At 45.2% G+C, this 22,714-nt stretch overlaps 1 protein-coding gene across 3 annotated transcripts in view; it reads left to right on the top strand.

The window, feature by feature from the left end:
- fras1 (Fraser extracellular matrix complex subunit 1) overlaps positions 1-22,714 on the top strand; it is a 144,419-nt gene that overhangs the window by 81,483 nt on the left and 40,222 nt on the right. For 2 of the 3 annotated variants that reach the window (XM_023958905.1, XM_023958907.1), the window contains 14 exons: positions 3,276-3,599; positions 4,424-4,571; positions 4,678-4,856; positions 5,071-5,187; positions 5,809-5,923; positions 10,115-10,252; positions 12,840-12,872; positions 14,069-14,200; positions 14,610-14,732; positions 15,207-15,454; positions 16,154-16,305; positions 19,484-19,646; positions 20,141-20,273; positions 20,857-21,047. In XM_023958905.1, coding sequence (XP_023814673.1) covers positions 3,276-3,599; positions 4,424-4,571; positions 4,678-4,856; positions 5,071-5,187; positions 5,809-5,923; positions 10,115-10,252; positions 12,840-12,872; positions 14,069-14,200; positions 14,610-14,732; positions 15,207-15,454; positions 16,154-16,305; positions 19,484-19,646; positions 20,141-20,273; positions 20,857-21,047 — 2,196 coding nt within the window. The remainder of the gene's footprint in view (positions 1-3,275; positions 3,600-4,423; positions 4,572-4,677; positions 4,857-5,070; positions 5,188-5,808; positions 5,924-10,114; positions 10,253-12,839; positions 12,873-14,068; positions 14,201-14,609; positions 14,733-15,206; positions 15,455-16,153; positions 16,306-19,483; positions 19,647-20,140; positions 20,274-20,856; positions 21,048-22,714) is intronic. The other variant, XM_023958906.1, reaches the window with a different exon arrangement.

The raw sequence follows: 22,714 nt of genomic DNA, 5'->3' as shown, positions 1-22,714 counted from the left end.
CTAGTACATCCCATAGTACATTCCCTAGTACATCCCCTAGTACATCCCATAGTACATCTCATAATACATCCCATAGTACATCCCATAGTACATCCCACAGTACATCTCATAGTACATCCCATAGTACATCCCATAGTACATCTCATAGTACATCCAATAATACATCTCATAGTACATCCCATAGTACATCCCATAGTACATCCAATAATACATCTCATAGTACATCCCATAGTACATCCCATAGTACATCCCATAGTACATCTCATAGTACATCCCATAGTACATCCCATAGTACATCTCATAGTACATCCCATAGTACATCTCATAGTACATCCCATAGTTCATCCCCTTGTACATCCCATAGTACATCCCATAGTACTTCTCATAGTACATCCCATAGTACATCTCATAGTACATCCCATAGTACATCCCATAGTACATCCCATAGTACATCTCATATTACATCCCATAGTACGTCCAATAGTACATCTCATAGTACATCCCATAGTACATCCCATAGTACATCCCATGGTACATCTCATAGTACATCCCATAGTACATCTCATAGTACACCCCATAGTACATCCCATGGTACATCTCATAGTACACCCCATGGTACATCCCCTAGTACATCCCATAGTACATCTCATAGTACATCCCATAGTACATCCCATAGTACATCCCATAGTACATCTCATAGTACATCCCATAGTACATCCCATAGTACATCTCATACTACATCCCATAGTACATATCATAGTACATCCCATAGTACATCCCATAGTACACCCCAGAGTACATCTCATAGTACATCCCATAGTATATCCCATAGTACATCCCATAGTACATCTCATTTTACATCCCATAGTACATCCCCTAGTACATCCCATAGTACATCCCCTAGTACATCCCATAGTACATCCAATAATACATTTCATAGTACATCCCATAGTACATCCCATAGTACATCTCATAGTACATCCCATAGTACATCTCATACTACATCCCATAGTACATCTCATAGTACATCCCATAGTACATCCCATAGTACATCCCATAGTACATCCCCTTGTACATCCCATAGTACATCCCATAGTACATCTCATAGTACATCTCATAGTACATCCCATAGTACATCCCATAGTACATATCATAGTACATCCCATAGTACATCCCATAGTACATCCCATAGTACATCCCATAGTACATCTCATAGTACATCCCATAGTACATCTCATAGTACATCCCATAGTACATCCCCTAGTACATCCCATAGTACATCCCATAGTACATCTCATAGTACATCCCATAGTACATCTCATAGTACATCCCATAGTACATCCCATAGTACATCCCCTAGTACATCCCATAGTACATCCAATAATACATCTCATAGTACATACCATAGTACATCCCATAGTACATCTCATAGTAAATCCCATAGTACATCCCATAGTACATCTCATACTAAATCCCATAGTACATCTCATAGTACATCCCATAGTACATCCCATAGTACACCCCATAGTATATCTCATAGTACATCCCATAGTATATCCCATAGTACATCCCATAGTACATCTCATTTTACATCCCATAGTACATCCCATAGTACATCCCCTAGTACATCCCCTAGTACATCCCATAGTACATCCAATAATACATCTCATAGTACATCCCATAGTACATCCCATAGTACATCTCATAGTACATCCCATAGTACATCCCATAGTACATCTCATACTACATCCCATAGTACATCTCATAGTACATCCCATAGTACATCCCATTGTACACCCCATAGTACATCTCATAGTACATCCCATAGTATATCCCATAGTACATCCCATAGTACATCTCATTTTACATCCCCATAGTACATCCCATAGTACATCCCATAGTACATCCCATAGTACATCCAATAATACATTTCATAGTACATCCCATAGTACATCCCATAGTACATCTCATAGTACATCCCATAGTACATCCCATAGTACATCTCATACTACATCCCATAGTACATCTCATAGTACATCCCATAGTACATCCCATAGTACATCCCATAGTACATCCCCTTGTACATCCCATAGTACATCCCATAGTACATCTCATAGTACATCCCATAGTACATCCCATAGTACATCTCATAGTACATCCCATAGTACATCCCATAGTACATCTCATAGTACATCCCATAGTACATCCCATAGTACATCCCATAGTACATCCCATAGTACATCTCATAGTACATCCCATAGTACATCTCATAGTACATCCCATAGTACATCCCCTAGTACATCCCATAGTACATCCCATAGTACATCTCATAGTACATCCCATAGTACATCTCATAGTACATCCCATAGTACATCCCATAGTACATCCCCTAGTACATCCCATAGTACATCCAATAATACATCTCATAGTACATCCCATAGTACATCCCATAGTACATTTCATAGTAAATCCCATAGTACATCCCATAGTACATCTCATACTAAATCCCCTTGTACATCCCATAGTACATCCCATAGTACATCCCATAGTACATTCCCTAGTACATCCCCTAGTACATCCCATAGTACATCTCATAATACATCCCATAGTACATCCCATAGTACATCCCATAGTACATCCCACAGTACATCTCATAGTACATCCCATAGTACATCCCATAATACATCTCATAGTACATCCAATAATACATCTCATAGTACATCCCATAGTACATCCCCTAGTACATCCCATAGTTCATCCCATAGTACATCTCATAGTACATCCCATAGTACATCCCATAGTACATCCCATAGTACATCCCATAGTACATCTCATAGTACATCCCATAGTACATCTCATACTACATCCCATAGTACATCTCATAGTACATCCCATAGTACATCTCATAGTACATACTATAGTACTGAGTGAATTGACTGAAAGGAAATACATGGTTAAAGTCTTCACGTCAGGACTTTAACCATGGAGAACCTCGAGGTTACATTTGGATGCTGTTTTTCTTGGTGTGTTTGTTTTGTTTGTCATCTTTTGGCCGTTGTTTTTTTTATTTTTTTGCTGTTACCCAAAGTAAACAAACAAAAAAAAGGTCAAATGAACCTTTAAAGCCCAGCAGCAACTCGCTTCCTGGTTCTCCAGAGTCTGGACCAGGTGATCTGATTTCTGAATTCCAAATGTGACTTGGTTTCATGTCGGTTGAAGTCACACCTGTCAGGTGACACTGAAAGGTCCCCTTTGTCTGCTCTGTGAACCCTCAGCCCCCCAGGGTGGTGACGCTTGCTCCTCTGTCTGTGGGGGGCCGCGGCAGCCCAGCAACAATTTCTAAGCTGGTTCTGCATGTTGAAGACCCGGACAACCCCGCTGAAGTCTTGGTCATGGTCCTCGTGTCGCCACGTCACGGACGGCTGACCCGTCTCCGTGGCGATCGTGCACTGAGTCGGTTCAAGCTGGAGGAGCTGTCCGGGGAGCAGATCCAGTACCTCCATGACGGCTCGGAGCATGTGGAGGACCACATGGTGCTGCAGGTCAATGACGGCCACAACTACAGGAACATCCTGCTGCAGGTCCATGTCGCTCAGAGGGTAAGACACTGAACCACAGCAGCTGCTTATGGCATTTAATGATGAGTTGGTGGCTCTGCAATGAAGAATAACACACACAGCCAAAGCAGGACTTTAGATTCAGACTAAAAAAGTCTGCAGAAATAAGCTGGTTGAGGATTTCTTAACCTCCTTTTTGACGTTTCCACACAGTTTACAGAAGAAAAACATTTCAGACTTGTTCAGCCCATTAAGCTTGAAGGGGCCTATACTAAAGTAAACTTCATCCAGATATATGATCAGATATTACCTTTGGGGCACAAAAGAACCACTTTCAAAAAAAGATTGATTATTTTCCTGACTTTATTTTCCTACCCGCGAGTAAGACGACGCGATCTCTTAGGCTCCGCCTTTCTCTCCTTGTGGGTTCCTCCCATTATGTGACGTCATCATAGAGTCGGCCTCAGCAGCGTTTCTCCCACAGAAACAAACAACATCTGAGCTTTTCCAAAGATCGATATTCACATTGTTCATAGAAAATGAAAGCGTTTATTCGATCACCTCTAGCTCCAGAAAAGAAAGTGGGCGTGTCTGTTAGCCTGGGGGCGGGGCTGGCAGCACAGACTCTTCCTCCATTATATGAAAAACATGTTTCAGAACTTGTTAAGAACTGCAAAGACTCCCTTTTCATTGGAGTGGGTCTTTAAAAGACCACCCACTTGCCCCGCACAAGTGAGCCCATCTGCCCTGCTGTCGGGGCAGTTGTGGCAAAGGCTTTAGGTAAGCGGGGTGACAGCAGACGTTGCCTGCAGACGTTGCAGAACAGTGAAGCAGGATTGTTGTCACGCTGGTGTTTGTTTCTGCAGTCTGAAATACTGTCCCAACCAAAAACCTGGGTACGGGAAGGGGGGATGGTGCGGCTTGACGAGAAATACCTGCAGGCGGGGCAGAAAGGAGTCAGCACTGGTGAGCTTGTCTACAGCATCCTGGCTGCAGAGGGACAACCCAGATATGGTACAAGCTTCCCTTCACGTGTCACTGCATAAACATGGGTGTGGGGTCACATGATGCTGGCCTCAGGTGTGAGAGGACGTAACATCGCCGTCATGCCTCCCTCCAGGTGAGGTGGTCTTGGTGTCCATGCCTGCCGACAGTCCACCGGGTGGCTGGCAGCCCTCGCTGGTGGATGAGCGAGGCTTCACACACACAACCTCTTTCACCCAGCAGGATGTGAACGATGGCGCCGTCTGGTACCGCCACTTTGGTTCTGGTCACAACAGCGACTCCTTCCAGTTCCAGGTCAGAGATGATTCTTCACTCAAAAGCGTTTTGGTAACTTTAGCGAGAGAGTCCCAGAGTCAGACTCCAGGCTTTGGTTTGTCTTAACACACGACCATGACCTGTCACTCACAACAGGCAGCGTGATCAGCTGTGATGGGAGGGGGCACACGCTGCACCCACACCATCTGTGGGGGGGCGTGTCTATAACTGAAGTGCATGTGTGTGTCGGCAGGTGACCTCAGAGGTTTCTCCTCTCGCACACAGCGATGCTCAGACTTTTACCATCGGGGTCCTTCCTCAAACTCCAGGGTTCCCCCAGCTGGCCCCCGACTGCGACCTCCAGATCACAGTAAGAAACCATCCGTGCAGCGTGAACACGGATGGTTCCCGAAGCCGGACAGGGAAACCGACTGTCTGATGCGGTTTAGTTTTTACATTTTGACGGTGTCTTTGGTATTTTCTGGTTCAATCCCAGGTTGTTAGTAGTCATAACTCAGAATGTTTAGTAACTAACAATAGCATTCTATACTACCTGTAAATAAGGAACACACACTATTTTACTGTAATAATAATAAAAATAAACACCACCACGCATGGTTTTAAGTCTTTAATTAGTAAAGAGTGCATGGATGCACAAAGGGGGCTTTGGCAGCTCGTCTTTCCTCCCAGGAGCAATCTTTGGGATTTTGTGCTTGGCGGCTGAATAAAACACATCGGGAATAAACGATTCAAATCGTCCCAAACGATTCAAAGAGTCATGACTGTCTAAATGGTAAAAATGGTTCTATTAATAATTAAGCCATAACAAAGGAAACACTAAAGCATCGTAAACGTTTGACTGCATGTTAGCCTCATGTTAGAGAGAACCGTGTCTGTGTGAATCTGAACAATGTCAATGTATTAGAATGTAAAGAGCTGCTAAATGCGTGTGTGTGTGTGTGTGTGTGTGTGTGTGTGTGTGTGTGTGTAGGCTCTGGAGGATCGTGTCACAGAGATTACCCCGTCAGCCTTGTCCTTCACCGACACTGAGACTCCCAGCGAGAAGCTTCAGTACAACATCACCAAACCTCTGCTGTCAGCACAAGGTGCTGTAACCCCCCCCCCCAACCCCCCCACACAGACACATAAACACACCCTTGCGCGTCACGTCATCATCACTGAAGCCGTAACTGTCTGTCATTCCCACTCTGTAACATGTTTGAGATCAGGAGAAAAGACTCTCCAGCAGGCCCCTCCCACTCCAAGCTCACACACAGTGATGTCATTACCAGCTTTTTACGAAGCCTTGAAAAAGGTCGTGATCCTCTAACCCACATGTGTCAAACTCAAGGCCCGCGGGCAAAATGTGGCCCGCCATGTCATTTTAGGGCTGTGACAATGACCTCATCACCGCTTCACCGCACTTTTGTTTTGTTTGTTTAAAGTTCAGCATATGGTGCGTGACTGGAACTATAATAAACACATTAAACACGTCCATCTTTGCTGATAATTTACTCTTTCTGCTAGTCCTGTGTTCAGACTTTCCTTCTTTCTTTCAGACTGTTCTCTCCTTCTCTCCCACCCCGCCTGTCACTCTCTCGTTGGCGGGGGCTCTCACTGCCTCCGCAGCACACGGCTCCTTTACACACGGGCGCGCTTTCAGAACCACACATCCTCATTCTACAACAGAAGTTTCCGTCTCGTGAGGAAATATGACAAATTTACTGCGGCCGTGGTGCAGCGGTAGGGTGGTCGTCCCATGATCGTAGGGTTGCAGGTTCGATTCCCGCCTTGCACGCCCATGAGTCAAAGTGTCCTTGGGCAAGACACTGAACCCGACCTTGCCTCTGGTGGTAGGCGGGCGCCTGTGTTTGACAGCAGAGCCGCCACCAGTGTGTGAATGTGTGTGTGACTGGGTGAATGTGTCTGTGACTGTAAAGCACTTTGTCCTTGTAGGAAGAAAGGCGCTACATAAGTATTTACCATTTATTAATTTCCATTCCAAGCTGCGTGCGTTCTTAACTTCGCGACACGGCCGCCCGCCGGAGTATTTTGTGTTGGGGGGGGTTTATTACTGTTCTCCTTCACTCTGTAACACCAAACATGAACGCGCGCTGTTAGATTTCCATGAATATCATTACATGTTTGGTTTAGGAACTACGGTATTTTGTGCAGCGTAACGTTACGTGTCTGAATAAACAAAGGCGGAGCCTCCTGCCCCGCCTTCTTCATGGTGTCAGGCTTCATGGCTACCAGAAAGGTGACAAAGTGTCTGCAGTCTGTTTATTGCTGGAATATATATAATATTCTGAGAAGATGTCTGTACCAGAGAGCACAGGTGAAGGCTCACCTGCAGCTAGAGAGCAGAAGAATCAACACACACCCCCAACACACGTGTGCGCGCTCCCTCCTCCCAGTTCTACACACGACGCAGCGCGCTCACACAGTCACAGTCAATCTACAACACCTACATAGTTATCCGCCGGGGGATTTTGTGTTTTTTATTTTTTTTAGGGGGGGGGGCTGCGGTTTGACCACGACACCGCGCCCCCTGGTGGTTCATCATCGCGGGGATCAAAAATCCGACACGTCACAGCTCTACCTGCAAGAGCATAAAAGTTTTTAATTTCTTAAAATACAAATTGTTGTGTATTTATTCATATCTAGGGGGAATTGGACTTAAATATGGGATTGGGCAACTAAACATTAGGACTTAAACACTGTCCATATAACCTAACCTGACAGAATCAAATGTAAAAGGATTTATGCTAGAATAACAAGCAAACATATGTTTCTATGCAACTGGAATTGTCACTTTAAAAAGTTATAATAAATAAATAAATGAGTTATTTAACATTAAGGAGTAGTTATATTTATTTTTCATTACATTTAGTTACATGTATAAGTTACATCTGGCCCTTTGAGGACAGACACTATGCTGATGTGGCCCTCGCTTAAAATGAGTCTGACACCCCTGCTCTGGCCCAAAGAGGTTTCTGGATGCAGAGAAGGAAGACATGGATGGCGTTAGAGGATGCAGAAGACGGGGTTAGACGGAGGCAGCTGATTGGCTGTGGAGACCTCTGAAGGGAAAAGAAGAACAACGATCTGCTTTCTTTTTATTAAAGTAATGCTCTGTTTGGAGCGAAACCAGTTCATTTCTCCACGTCAGCGGCTAATGAAGGGAATCTGCTTGATGAGAGGACTCTGACTAAACAGAACAGAAATCATTCTGTGTGATGTGGAGCGGTGCAGTCGACACCAACGGCTTCCTCTCCCGCCAGCTGGATGGCGGCAGCTTTCACGCTTGCTCTTTAAATGCTGAGCTTGTTTGGCTCCACATACTTCTGCAGAAGACATTCTCTGTTGGGAACTTGAACAGGAGCCGTGTGACGACAGGACTACGGGTCTCTCAGTAAAGTAGCCGCGGTTACATGAGCAAAATGTCTTGATCGGATCAAAGATCGGATTAGAAATGAACCGTCTGCATGGGCCCAGAAAAACGTTTTCCGATTATAACAAAGGTTTGCATGAGCCACACTTTTGGTCGGGCATCATTTGGGCATGCGCAGTATGTGTGCCACATGCATAGATATGTGGCAGCTCGGTAATATATGAGATGATCTTCTAAACGTGCTTTTATTATTGTTATGAATATTATGAAGCGCCTGTTCGCTCATCATTTTATTTTTAATCTGTGTGGTCAGTGCTTTTTTTGTGGCGGAGCAGAGCTGGAAGAAGGGTTAGGTGAAATCTAACATGCGCTAACAACATTTAGCCTTTGATGAACATAAAATCCATGCGTGAAACGCTGCCATCTGCATCCTGGCTGAACGTAAATATGTGGGAATAGCATCAGCCTTTATTTTGTCGGGACACGACTGGAAACACAAATCCACATGATTGTTTGAACGGTTTCTAAGGACTGAGCCTCATTTCTGCTTTGAAAAGCTCACACACCGCGCCAAAGCCGCTGTGTGAGCTGCCGGTCCGAGCCCTGCCCGGAGACCCGGTTCTACCGGGAGACCCGGTTCTCCTGAGTCCGTCTATGCGTGACGTAAACCACAGCAGTAGTGACACACGATCGGAATAAACTGCTTACATGAACAACGGTCGGATCAACAATTAGCGTAACCACCTATCTCCATCGGATTCTGATCCAAACGAGTCTGTTCGGGACAGAGGGTTCCAAACGGCGTGTTTTCCTGTTCAAAGTTTTTACATTCAGAAGTTCACAGTAAGCATTTAATTGAGCATTTTAGATAAATCCAGACCGAATGTTGATCCATTTTTATTTTCCAGGCAGACTTTTTCTTAATCTTATTTCTAGTCTTCAAATGTGGAATTCAGTTATTTTGGTTCCAACTTATTTAGATGTGTTTGTTTCTATGTAACGAAATGAAAATCCCACTGCAATAAAAATGTTTCTTTGCATTTAATCAAAGTAAAATAGTTCACGAAGGCAAACCGAATGGTCGCCCTCACACAGTTTCAGCTCACCAAATCTGGCCCCCTTTGCAAAAAGCTTGGACACCTCTGCACTAAGGGAATGTTTGGAGTTTTTTGGAGGTCTCTTGTGTCCCTCTTTAGGCGGATGCTCAAGGCTAGGAGCCTTTGTTTGGCAGTTTCCAGTGCTTCAGGTATGGGCATCTGGCTGTATTTCTTAGGTACTTGCTTTCTCATTGTACCTACCTCTTTGAGCCTCTGTCAGCTTACTCACATCCTTCCGAGTTGCCTTGATTTTGGCCTCTAACCGTTGCTTCCATGGTGGGTATTGTTTTCTTCCATGGGTGCTCTTGTATCCAAGCATCTCAAGGATCACTGCTGCTAAAGTGTAAACCAGTTCATTGGTTTCTGTGATTGTTGTGGTAGGAATTGCCCTCAATGCGTCATTCACAGTTTCCAGAAGACTTTCAGGCGGTACATCACCTAACCGTTGCAGCTGGTGTCGGGGTTGCCTAGTGGTCATTCTAGACATGATCTTGTCTTCCAGGTCAGTCGCTGCCTCAGAGTATCTGTTGGGGCTGTGTACCCAAGCTCAGGGTGGGAGTGTGGTACAGCCTCCTCTGACCTGGTGGTCTGGCTCTCCTGCCGTGTTGCATTTGTCTTTTTCATCTTAACTCTCAAATTGTGTCATCTCCATGGTCCCCCCCGTCTTATGATCTCGCTGATCTGGTCCTGATAATGAGACCTGTAGAGTTGAATTTAACCAGAAAATAAACCTGTAACTCTGGTAACGGTTTTTCCAACGCTAAAGCCCAACATTAAGCTCCCCCCTTCTGTGCTGTTTGTTTCAGGGACCATTGAGCACCGGGACAGACCATACACAGCCGTGATGCGTTTCACACAGGCGGACGTGGACAATGGAAAGATCATTTACAGGCCCCCCCCAGCTCCAGCTCATCTCCAGGAGCTCTACCAGTACTCCTTTATTGGTACGGCATGACCACCGTTTACCCGCCCTCCCACACTTAGACGTGTGAATAAAAACCAGTGAAGAGTCTTCATCATCATCTTCATTCAAACAATTCCCTCCTGGTTTCACACAGTGACCCGTCATTTCAGAGCTTTTACTGTGAAAAATGTGATGTCATCGTGACTGTCTGAGCTACGTGTCATGGTGTACCAGCTCAACGAAATCTGTTCAGGCTTTAGTGACCTCAGAAGAAATGTCAAGGTTGTTGTTCACATTGGAGCCCACTAACGAGTTTAACACCTATTGGTCAATTAACCCCCCACCCCACCCTCCCAATGCTGTCAAACAAGAAAGCATCATTTTTAGTTTGGTTTCACCCTAAAGCCTTATGCCCATCTCAGAAATCCTTTTAATAAGTAGAGCCAGTTCAAGTCCGTTTACTGATGTTGACTTTATTTAGTGGTATGATACCAATGTAGCCACAAGGGGCCCAAGCCTGGGTCTGATTGGGATGGTCCCAAGCCGGGAAAAACACAGAGGGTTGGGTCAGGGAGGGCATCTGATGTCCAGTCCTTGCCAAACCAAATATGAGAATCAGACCTATGGTAGGAGGAAGCTGATTGGCTGGGGCGACCTCCGGAAGGAAAAAGCCATAGGAAAAAGAAGATTCAAGGATTTGTCTGTCCGTCCGTCCGTCCGTCCGTCCAGAGGATGGAACAGAAACGACACAACATTCTTTAAACTGATGAAGAAAATGTTGATCTTAAAGCATCAAACCTGTGCAAATGATTTCCCTTTTCCCTCCGGAAACTAGATGTCTAGAAGACACCTAACAACAGTACTGTACATCTATTGTAGACGTCTACTGACATCTCAGACATCTCTGTTCTGTTACTCTGTTAGAGGTACCATAAGTGTTCTGAAAGGTTTCTGCATAAAGAGATCTCTTCATCTACCTGTAGGATGTGGATATTTTTAGACGTCTACTTGAGAAACATTTACTAAACATTTTGCATTCATACATTCATCTTTAGCACTCGTTGAATCCCTCTTGGGGTCACAGGGTTGTTGATGCCAACCCAGCTACTGTTGGGTAAAGGCGTACGGCCTGAACAGGTTGCCAGTCTGTCACAGGGTCACACACACTCAAACCCAGGGGCAACGTAGAGATACTAGTTAAGCTGTTAAACATGTTTCTGGACTTTGGGAAGAAGCTGGAGAAAACTAAACATGTATAGGGAGAACATGCAAACTTTACACAGAAAGGACCCAGCTGGGATTTGAACCACAGTAGAAACTCAATGCTGTAAGGCAAGAGAGCTAACCGCTACACCACAGTGCGGCCTTTTATTACAGATAACTAGTAATAACAAAATTCTACATTCCTCAAAGTAGCAAGCATTTCTACTGAAATCTGGGGTTAAAGGTCTCAGAAACTTGCTTCAGAACAACGATCTAACAAATGTATGCAACTTCATAACAACACAAGAACAACACTTCTTCATTTTTCAACATTTCTAGAAATCACAACCCAACTTGGGACATTTTAAACTCACAAAACTCCCCTAAAACAGGTGTCTGCATGGGTCTCATGGGTCTCTTTTAGTGTTTCCCGATTAGTGCCATTCTTGGAATCGGACCATCGACTGCTTTAAGTCTTTCCTCAAAAACAGCCATCTCAGGTCTAAAGCTAGAAAATTCTGAGTCTTCTTTCCTTCTGAACCAGAACACCAATGGGGGGCCTTTCTGTGTGGAGTTTGCATGTTCTCCCCGTGTATGCGTGGGTTTTCTCCGGGGAATCCGGCTTCCTCCCAATAGGTTCATTGGTTCATCTAAATTGTCCATAGGTGTGAGTGTGAGTATGCATGGGAGTGTGATTGTGACCCTGTGACAGACTGGCGACCTTTCCAGGGTGTCCCCTGCTTTCACCCACAAGTGGCCAGGATAGGCTCCAGCAGCCCCGTGACCCCAAAAGGGATAAAACGGAATAGAAAATGAATGAATGAATGAAAAAAATACTTTTCTGCAGATCACAGAAATCTCTAGGAGATCTGTGTAGGAGACCTCGACATGTAGAAACCTGTCAGAACACTGTTGGTAGACGTCTAATAGAGTAACAGAATAGAGTTGTCTGAGATGTCAGCAGACATCTACACTAGATGAATATTAATTATCTAATAGACGTCTTGTGCTCTGAGTGGAGAAACTACCCAAACGGCTTGATGGGACCACAATGCAATTAGCTGTGGGAAAGTCGTCTGTTAGAGATCTGAACAGCGATCTGCAGTAGACCTCCATGTCTATCAGATGCATAATGCACATCTATAGCTGTAACCTCTGTTCTACCAGACCCACAACTACTAGACCTGCAAGGATGAGAGTTTCAGTTAAAATTAGATCGGTTTTACTTTCTTCTCTAAGCTGCAGTGCTGTCAGGACAACAGTTGGGTGTTTGAAATGGAGCAGAAAGGTGTTGCTTTGATGGACGAACAGCGAGATGAATTCCTGTTTTCAGTTTTCAGTTCATGCTTTACTGTGGCATTCTGTCTGCAGTGGTGTTTCAGCTGTTTTCCAGGTTGAACCTGCTTCTGCTTTTGACCCCACAGGCCTGCCGGAGTCCCTGAGCGTTTATTTCACAGGTAAAAACACAATGGAGGAGGAAGGAGGTGTTTGTCTTCCCTCCTTCTCATTTTTACAGTCTGCTCACTCCATGTTGATTTTCATTTCCTCATTTTCCCTCTTTAATGTCTTTCTTTAAACTTTCAAGTGAAGATTTTTTAGCTGCAGCAAATGTACTCTCTTTCCATTTCTTGTGAACCTTTGACTTCTCTGGCTCTTTTTTTCCTTCTTCTTTAGTCTGGCCTTTGTTATGTGGATGAGATGCTGGTTGCTGCTCTTTTTCATCACTTTCTTTCGTTGTGATGTTTGTTTTACCAACATAAAAACGTCAAAGTCTTTTCGTTTTTTTTCGCTGTACTTTATTTCTGTCTCCTTTCCTCCCTGTGCAGATCTTCTGTGGGGTTTATTCTTTCAGTCTCACATCAGTCCTCAGAGCTTCTTAACAAATTATCATTGCTGTTCTTGTTATTTATGATGTTTGTCAATAAACACAGTCAATACCTAAAAAACCAACATTTGTTAAATGTTGTCAGGCCGGACAGTTGTGGGTTTGAAAGTGACAGATATCCTTAACGTAAAATCAGAACGCGGAGCTCAAAAATTCATTCCAACTAGAAACCAATAACCATTATTGATTCCTTAAGAAAAGGTATTGATATCTGGAACTACCTCAAATTAAAATAATAAAATATTAAATAGTGTTTCATTTTAATTAATACAAATGTATATTTCAAATAAATTAAAGCAACTAACTGTGATTATTAAAATAATAATAATATTGCTGTAAGATGTTCTGGTGTTTGGTTTTACAGCGTCACTGTAATCAAGGCAGCAAGTATGAACATTTCCTGTTCAGAACCTTCAGAACGGCAGTTTTCAGTCAACAAGCAGCAGAGTTCTGACCAACAAATAAAAACATTTCCATCATTTTACCATAAGAAGGTTTATTTTTGAAGCTTAAAGCAGCGGCTGTTAAGCACTGGACCGGCCAATAGGAAACCAGGCCTATCAATACACAAACAGCCACAACCAAACCTAAAAAATCAGTTCTTTACAGTGATGACTGACAGCAGGTAACACAGAAGGGGGCGGGGTTCATCTGGGAGGAGCCACAGCCCACCTGCACATAAATCAAACCATAAATCAAAAGAAAGAACCAAAAAACAAAGACCCAAGACAGAAACCTCAACATTTATATGTACATTTTGTTTCTCAGTGTCAGACGGGGAACACACCACCCCTGAGATGGACTTTGCTGTCCTCCTGCTTTCAAACCACCAGCAGCCGCCAGTATTTCAGGTTCTGGATCCGGTTCTGGAGGTCAGCCTTGGGGGGCAAGCCAGCATAGGTAATCACAACCAAAGCTCAGCTGGGTCTGTGGAGCTCATAGACTAAAAGCAATGAACGAATGGAGGAGTGACGTCGTCCATGGAAGATGTCGTACCTCCAGCTCTCTCCAAATGAGGCCAAATCCCTCATGTTGCTTCCTGACACGGGCGCCGCCATGTTGGAACCAGTAGACGGTGATTGTTTCCAGTTCCTCGGAGTCACGGTATCTATGGCAATGGAGACAGCCATAGATACGATGACTCAGTGCAACTCGGACCAATCACTATGGCGACGCCCATATCAGGAAGCAATGGTACTTCCTGTTTGGGAACACGAGAAGGGAGGGGCTGAGCTGTCCGTTGTTTTTACTGTCAATGGTGGAGCTCCAGTGAGGTGGGAGGAGTTTAAGTGTCCGGGTGTGTTCATAGGTGGGCAACATCTGGCTGTGAGCGATGCTGACACGCCCCCCGATGAGCTGGAGTTTGAGCTGGTGGAGGCTCCGACCGACGGACAGCTGATCAGAGCTCAGCAGGAAACCCCCCTGAGCCACGGTAAACACATTCACACCTCTGACACCACAAAAGTGAGAGAGCAGCAAAGCACAAGCCTATCCAGGTCAGGCTCCTCCTCTGGTCTTTCAGGTTTTTATAACCATGTCAGCTTCCTTCATCCGTTCTTCTATAGACCCAAAAACACTTAGATTTTCTACATCTAGATGTGTCGTTTACCAGCATTTAATCCTTTCTCCTCAGAGGAATGTTACCTCTCAGGTGAAGGTGTGTCTCACTTCAGTTGGATGATGTTCATTTGTATAGAGCATTCACAAAAACCCTGACCCATGAAAGCATCACGTCTTCTTGGAAGCTATTCAGAGTCTTCATGATCAGTCTTTACCTTCTTCATCTGAAGTCAGACTGACTGATGTTGTTACTGCTTTGCTTCTGAGCAGATGTGTCTCCCCACTCCTGAAGTTCCAGAGCCCCCAGTGGATGAAAATAACCCGCCTCCTCTCTGGTCCTCCCCAGGTGACACCTTTAGCTTCAGCGATGTCACCCGCAACATTCTTCTGTACCGCCACGCCGGGCTCTCCGCTGAAGATGACTCCATGACCTTTTCAGTCAGTGATGGCATCTCCATGGCAACCACTGTGGTGCAGGTGCAGGTGCTGAGGGATGGGGGCCTCGGGCCACAGCGGGACGCCACGGCCTCGATGATATTAGAAGTGGGCGAGAAGAGCAGCACGGTGATCCGGCGGTCCCAGCTTTCCTATAGTGTGAGTGACAGACCTGAGGAACGAGCGAAACCCATGAACGTCTGGGATGTGAGAGCCAAGCAACGGCAGGACCAACCAGACGGAAGTGTCTAAAGCCCCACTCCGATCATCTCCTGATCCGTTTTCAAAGCGTTTTCACTCAACGTTTAACTATGATGACGCCATTTTTAGCCAAAACCCAAAAAAGTGTGGTTCTCTAAGACATAGTTTCTGCAGAGCGGCAGGAGTTCATTAGGAATTCACCTCTGAGTTGTGGGCGGGACTGTAAGTAAGCCATTACTGATATCCCATCATGCCTTTGTTATCACCCTCTCCTATTAGCTTACAGCCGCTCACATCCCAACCTACTGTAAGCGGTGCAACAGAAATAGCAGCAGCATCAGATCCATCCATCCGTCCAGTTCTGATCCAGATTCCAGCTCAGAGCAGGAAAACAAAGACAGTCATGGATCTGTGTGTCTGCAGCAGAATTTCTTTTTTGTCTGCTTTTTTTGTCCGCTGGACCAATGCAGAGCTGGTCCAGCCCTGCGCTGGTCCAGCTCTGCAGACTCCCCCTGGTGTCTCTCTGGCATCTGCAGGTCTGGAGACGTTTCCTTCAGAAACGTTGTTCTGAGGAGTTGTGTTGCACAACAGATGGTTTTCTCTTTCTAAAGAGCTGCTGCTCCACATTGTTGAGAGCTCTCTGTTTGTGTTGATCAGGACGACACCTCCTCCGATGAGCAGATCGTCCTTCAGCTGGTGTCCGCGCCGATGTACGGCATCTTGACCAGGAGCCAAGCCCAGCAGGAGCCCCGGGAGTTGAGGGAGTACTCCTCCTTCACTATGGAGGACATCGACATGCACAGAATCAGGTAGGTGGGGGCAGACGCTGACTCAGATCTTTAGCACAGGCTCTCAGGTTTTGACGGCATGGCTGCATGTGGGCGTTTATCTCCTCATCAGAGCCAGAAAACACAAATGAAAGCTAGAGGTGTGAGGTCATCATCTCATCGCCTTTTGTTTTTGTTTAAAGTTTTGCATATGGTGCGTGATTTGACCTATAATAAACACATTCATCTTTGCTAATAATTTACTTTTTCTGTACTTATTCCGCCTGACAGGGGGATTTTGTGTTTTTGGGGGGGGTCGCAAGAGTCCCGACACCGCGACTCTTGCTGCTTCATCACCGCGGTGATCAAAAATCCCACACTGTCACAGCTCTACTCCAGAGCATAATAAAGTAAAGTAATAAAGTAAAACTATAAGGAATCACTCAGCGTTCTTCTGGGGGAAACCTTCTTCTATTACTGTTCTCCTTCACTTCGTAACACTAAACATGAACGCGCCCCCAACACAGGCGCTCCTCCTTCTTCCTGCACATACTCATTCTACAACAGCTACATAGTTAGTTCATTAGTTTTACTGTTATTTGTTAATAGACAATACTGTGTTGTCATTATTCATTTCCATTGTATTCATCTGCGACGCGGCCGCCGGGGAATTTTGTGTTTGGTGGCAGGGTGGGGGGGGTTAACCGCGACTCCGCGACTATTGCTGGTTTATCACCGCGGTGATCAAAAATCCCACACCGTCACAGCTCTAATGCTTCCAGAGCAAAGGTTAGTCTGAAATGCCCAAAAGATAAAAACATTCCAAAAAAATGATTGGTGGAGAAGTGAGTTTTGTCAAAGCCTCAGAGTCACCAGAGTGACCTCATTTACAGCCACCATCACTTCATTACTCCTGATAACAGCAAACGGTGTCCTCCCCAAAGATCAGATCAGGTCAGACGAAGCAGTCACCATATGGCTGCAGAAAAAGAGGACAATCTAAACGTGTCTGTTATGGGCTTGAAACTATTTGACAGCAGGGAGGTAAGAAAAGTATTGGAGTTAGAAAAGAATAAATACCTAAATAGACAGATATACATTTGAAACTCCCCAGGCTATACTCATGTTCTCACTGTCGGCCTGAGTAATGCTGGACGCCGCGGCTGCCGCTGCTCCCTGGACTCTGAGTCATTTTCGGGCATATTTGGACTCAGCATTTGGACTGGACTGCGTATGATGTTCTCTTTACCCCCGTGGATGTTGCCTGATGACTGAATGTGTGCACGGTGTGAACGTTTAGCAGACCTGTGAGCCAGCCTGCCTCTCCTCCACGGCTGTGTTGATGTGGATTCTCTCCTTTTGGTCCATACTCACCTGGACTTCCTCTGTCCGGCATCTATCAACAGCTCTACAGTTTTCTGCTGGTGAGCTCGCTAAGCTCCACTGCTCCCTATGTGATCCCCCACCATCAGCTGTACTATATGTGTCCTGTCAGAGGTACATCCACTGGGGTTCTTGTCAGACCCTGCATTACAACAACTTTAACTCCATCGGGTCATTCTGGTCCTCTGGTCTGCAACCACTGCAGAACTCCGGCTCAGACCGTCCCGGCCCGCCTAGCTGGGTCGGCTAACAACACTGCTACCAAACAACTGTCAACTTTGCTCTCTGAAACATCTGCTCTCTTTTGGGCGAGTGACATTTGGTCTGAGATCTCCTCACTGACACAGACGTGACAGCGACCACAGGACTTGACCTGCTAAATGAAGCTGCTTTCATGAGGGGAGGGCTTATCGATGTGACTATCAATACTATCCATACTAAGGTGAGTATTGATACTAGCATGGAGAGATCAAAGCTTTAACCAACGTTTTCTTCAAAACGAACTCAAACTGTGAGTAAAATATACTCACTGAGTTCATGGGAGGCCAGTGTCTGTGTCTCATTCCTCAGCCTATTCAGAACCAGATCCTCAACCAAACCAGCTCTGCCTTAGCAAAGGCTCCTGGAACCACCTCACCGTGCCCTGCAGGAGCTTCAGCTGCAACAAAAGGCAGCAAATGATCAGTCTGACTCTCAAACCCTGGAATCGCAGCAGCCTCACACTGATGCAACTACTGAAAGCCAACGGTGCCCAGAAGAGACGCTCATTCCACAGGATGGAGACCCGAAGAAGGAACCGGCAGGATGACCAAAAACATCTAATTACAACACTTGGATCTGCAGAGAATGTTCTCTGAGGTGGGACAGTTCATGACTGAAAGAAATGAACATTTCTGAACAAATCTTCAATCTTTCATGTCAACACAGTCAAAAGGAAGTAAAGGGAAACTTTCTTGGAGGGTTTGTGAGGAAAGAGTCAAAGGTTACAGGCCACTCGCAGTCTAAACCTGATTTGCACTGTTGACTATCTTTTCTCACATATTTGCACTCAACCGCAGGATTTATATTTGTTACTGTAAATATTTTACACGTTTTTTTATTTTATCACTGCCTTTTGTTAAAAAAATATAGTTTGTGATGCTGTAAGGTTTACGTTTTTGTTAGATTGTTGCTTTTTTGTTATTTTGCACTAGTTGCTGTTCTCTTCTTCTCATTGACTGAATCCATTATTAATATACTGTTTGTTGTTTTATATTTGATGCATCTTCAGTACGGATAGTTCTAGTTTGTTCATAAACATTTTTGTTTGCAGAAATTGTTCTCTCTGTGTTTTATTATGCACAACATTTAAATAAAAGTATCAGTATCCATGTCGCAGTACTCGCTCTGTAAGTACTTGATATTGGATCGATGCCCAAATTCTTAGTATCGCCCTCCTCTAGTTTACATCACTGAAATCTGTGCTTCCAACCACATGGTTTTGCATCCAATATCTTCTGAGCCGTCCTCTAACTCTCTGTGAAAGTGATGCTGCCAAACCAACCTGTGTAGATTCTAGCCTGCATTCAGAGAGACAGAGCAGGAGCTTAGTGGAGAACACTGAGACGGATCATTAATCCTGAACGGCCTCCCAGCAGGAAGGTCTTCAGGGATGATCGGCTGGTTTGCTTCAGTCAAACTAGAAGGATTCAGTTGGATTAGAAAAGATTGAGCTGCAATGGATTTCCCTCTGTAAAAGAGCATCACCTGCTTTGAAAGTCGTTCAAAAGCAAAACTTTTGCTTCCCAAACCCGATCATGTGACACCAAGCTGAGATGTGTCACCTGTGTGTCTTCAGGTACGTCACCTCGTTAGAGACGGGGAACCAGCCGGTGACGGACGTCTTCCATTTCTTCGTCCACGACGAGCAAAACAACCGCCTTGACAACCAGATGTTCACCATAACCATCACTCCCACATCTCGCCAGGCGCCGCTGGTCACCGTGCACAGCGGCATCAAGGTTTCTGTCCGACACGTGCACACACACGGCGGGGGCTGGGGGCGTTGAGCGAGGCTCCAGCAGAGAACTCTTCTCCTTCGGCTCAGCTGCTGCAGTTACCACAGAAACCACTGGAGTAAACATGGAGCTTCGGGTCACTGACTCGGGTGCAGATGACCCGGGTGCAGATGACCCTTCCCCTCATTTGCAGGGAAACAGGAGAAAAACAACACGAGCAGAGAAAAGTGATGTGGTTAAACTCCCCCATCTCTCAGAAAGTGACTGAATGATAGGAGTTCTGAAAGGAAACGTACTGATTCTTGTCTCATGTCGCTTAATACATGTAAGCATTTTTCCCTCAATGGCATTAAGCCCAACTCAGACCTAAAACCCGGGTCACAATGACCCTAACAGTTGTTTCAGGCACACTTACAGCTGTGTGCATCTTTTTTTGGAGATTTTTAGCTGACTACTCTGCAGAACTTCTTCACCGTTCCTTTCACGTCTGTGCTCAGGTGCAGGAAGGCGGCCGTTTGCAGCTCTCCACCAATCACATCTCAATAGGTGGACAGGACACACCCACAAAGGACCTCTTTGTTTGGCTTATCCGTCCCCCCAAATACGGCTTCATTGAAAATACCAAGAGAGGTGAGCTTCACACAAACTATGACTGAAATCGTTGGGAAGGCTTCATCAGTGTCCATCAGTTCAACAGAAGCAAACCATGACACGCTAAATGAGACGTGTTTGAGCGGCTTTTTTATCCCAGATGTGTAAACAACGATCCGATTCTGACTCGATAGTTGCTCATGTTGATCGATCAAATTGGATCTGATCCTCTGATCTAAAGTGGATCCACATCCTCTGACCTAAAGTGGATCCACATCCTCTGACCTAAAGTGGATCCAGATAATCTTCATCCAAACTTCCAGACAGAAATTCCTGCTACTGAACAGTTTTCCAGATTCTTGGATTTCGTCCAGATCATCAAGTTAATGAAATCTGTGTCCAAACCAACAAGTAAACTAGAATGAATGTCAAATCCATTCACATGTTAGTTTCCTAAGGATCAACCAGACTTTTTTTTTAACTTGATCAACGATATTTCTCCTTCTAATGCGAATCATAGCTGAAAGGAGTTGCTAGCTATTGGCTCATTGGCTGAGAAAATCTACTGTAGAGTAAATTTAGGGCTTCTGTTCTGATCTTTCTCTGTTGACTTTGTTGACAGGTGGTCTGTTGGGGGACTCTCAAGTCATCACCCCAGACTCGCCTTTTCCTGTGGAGGATCTGCTGTCTGAGCACATCTTCTACGTTCAGGACAACCAAAGGAAAGCTCCCAACCAGCAGGACGTCTTTAGCTTTTACATCAGTGACGGGCAAAGCCAGACAGAGGCCTTTAATGTGGAGATAAACATCCAGGTAAGAAGCCAGTGGTCTACCTGCTGCAAACACGTTTCTTTGTTGTTACTACAGGAGCCCACAAGAGACAAAACTCTCATTTTAAACACTTGAAAGGATCCATCCATCTATCCATCCATCCATCCATCCTTTCATCTTCTTCTGCTCATCTGGGACCAGGTCACGGGGGTGGCAGTCTAAGCATAAATGTCCAGACCTCCCCAGCCCAGAGACATGGTCTCTCCAACGTGTTCTGGGTCTTCCCTGGCGCCTCCACTCAGTGGGACATGGCATCTGGACTAAATTCCTAGAGCCACCTCTGAGCAGTGGTTCTACTCCGAGCTCTCTGTGGGTGACCAAGCTCCCCCCCCCTGTCTTTATGGGAGTGTCCAGCCCCCCTACGGAGGAAGCTCATTTCAGCTGCTTATATTCAGAACCTCGTTCTTTGGGTCATGACCCATGAAAGCACAGTTTTTTTAAATTCTTACACAAACTTTTATCCGGCTTTTTCTGTGGAGCATTCAGAACTACATTTTGCATAAATTTATGAATTATTGGAAAATTACACAAAGAAGCTTAGCGTGAACGCCTGTCACAGCCAAACTTCAGCTCTGGCTCTGCTTCAGTCGTTGTGCCTTTTCGACGCTGACTGGGAAGTGAGGAAGGCTGGCAAATCCAAAAGTGGGGGGCAGTTTCTGCACACGTATGACATGTGACGAAGGCATTCTCTCACGTTGTTGCTGTTGTTCGTCTGAGGTCAGATGCTGCTGCAGCGTGTGACCTCAGTGGTCAGGCTCTTCAATTCAATTCAATTCAATTTTATCTGTATAGCCCAAAATCACAACAACAGTCGTCTCGATGGGCTTCGAAGTAAAACATGAAATCAAAAGGATCACGAATCCAAAGAGTTCAATAGAAAAATACTAAAATGAACTAACAAACTGACTAAGCTATACTGGCATCCCTGCCCTTAGACCCCCCTTCTCTGTAAGGAAAAACTCCCAAAAAAACCGGATTCCGGAAAAAACGAAGAAACTTCAGGTGGAGTTCACATGAAGGAGGGATCCTCCCCCAGGACGGACAGGCGATTTACCAGAACTCTTAGAGAAGAATTAACTTATCTAAATCTACAACTACATATATAAAGTCCAGCAGACGAGCTTCATCCAGATGGAGTTGGGGGGACAGTCAAAGATGCGAGTCGAGCCGGAGACACGAACCACATCCAGGTGTAGGAGCGGGAGCAGAGACGAGCCAGAGACGAGCCAGAGACGAGCCAGAGGCAGGATCCACAGCCAGGTGTAGGAGCAGGAGCAACGGCGAGGTACTCGGTCAGGAACAGGAGCACGGATGAAACAACTGGAGTCTGGAAGCACTCCCACTCCCCAGGAGGGGAGAGGAAAAGAGGGACAATACATGAATCACTGCACCAAACAGAGGCATGGAGAACTAAATGATGAATAATGATCAAGAATAGAGGAGAGGAAGGGTAGAAGTAAAAAAGGAAAGAGGACAGAACCCCAGAGCACCATAGTTACCCCAGCTTCAACTTCTAGCAGCCTAAAAACAAATAGTTATTGTTATTAAGTTTAATTTAAACACATTAACATTAAGTTAAATAATCTCTGAATACTAACTAGTCTGACAATAATCCTGTCCACAGAGGAATGTTTTCAGTCTAACTTTGA

Source organism: Oryzias latipes, chromosome 9 (genome assembly GCF_002234675.1).
Source record: "Oryzias latipes chromosome 9, ASM223467v1".
In the NCBI taxonomy this organism is placed as follows: Eukaryota; Metazoa; Chordata; class Actinopteri; order Beloniformes; family Adrianichthyidae; genus Oryzias; species Oryzias latipes.
Note: the sequence above shows the minus strand (reverse complement) of the source record. Positions and strands in the feature narration are given on the sequence as shown.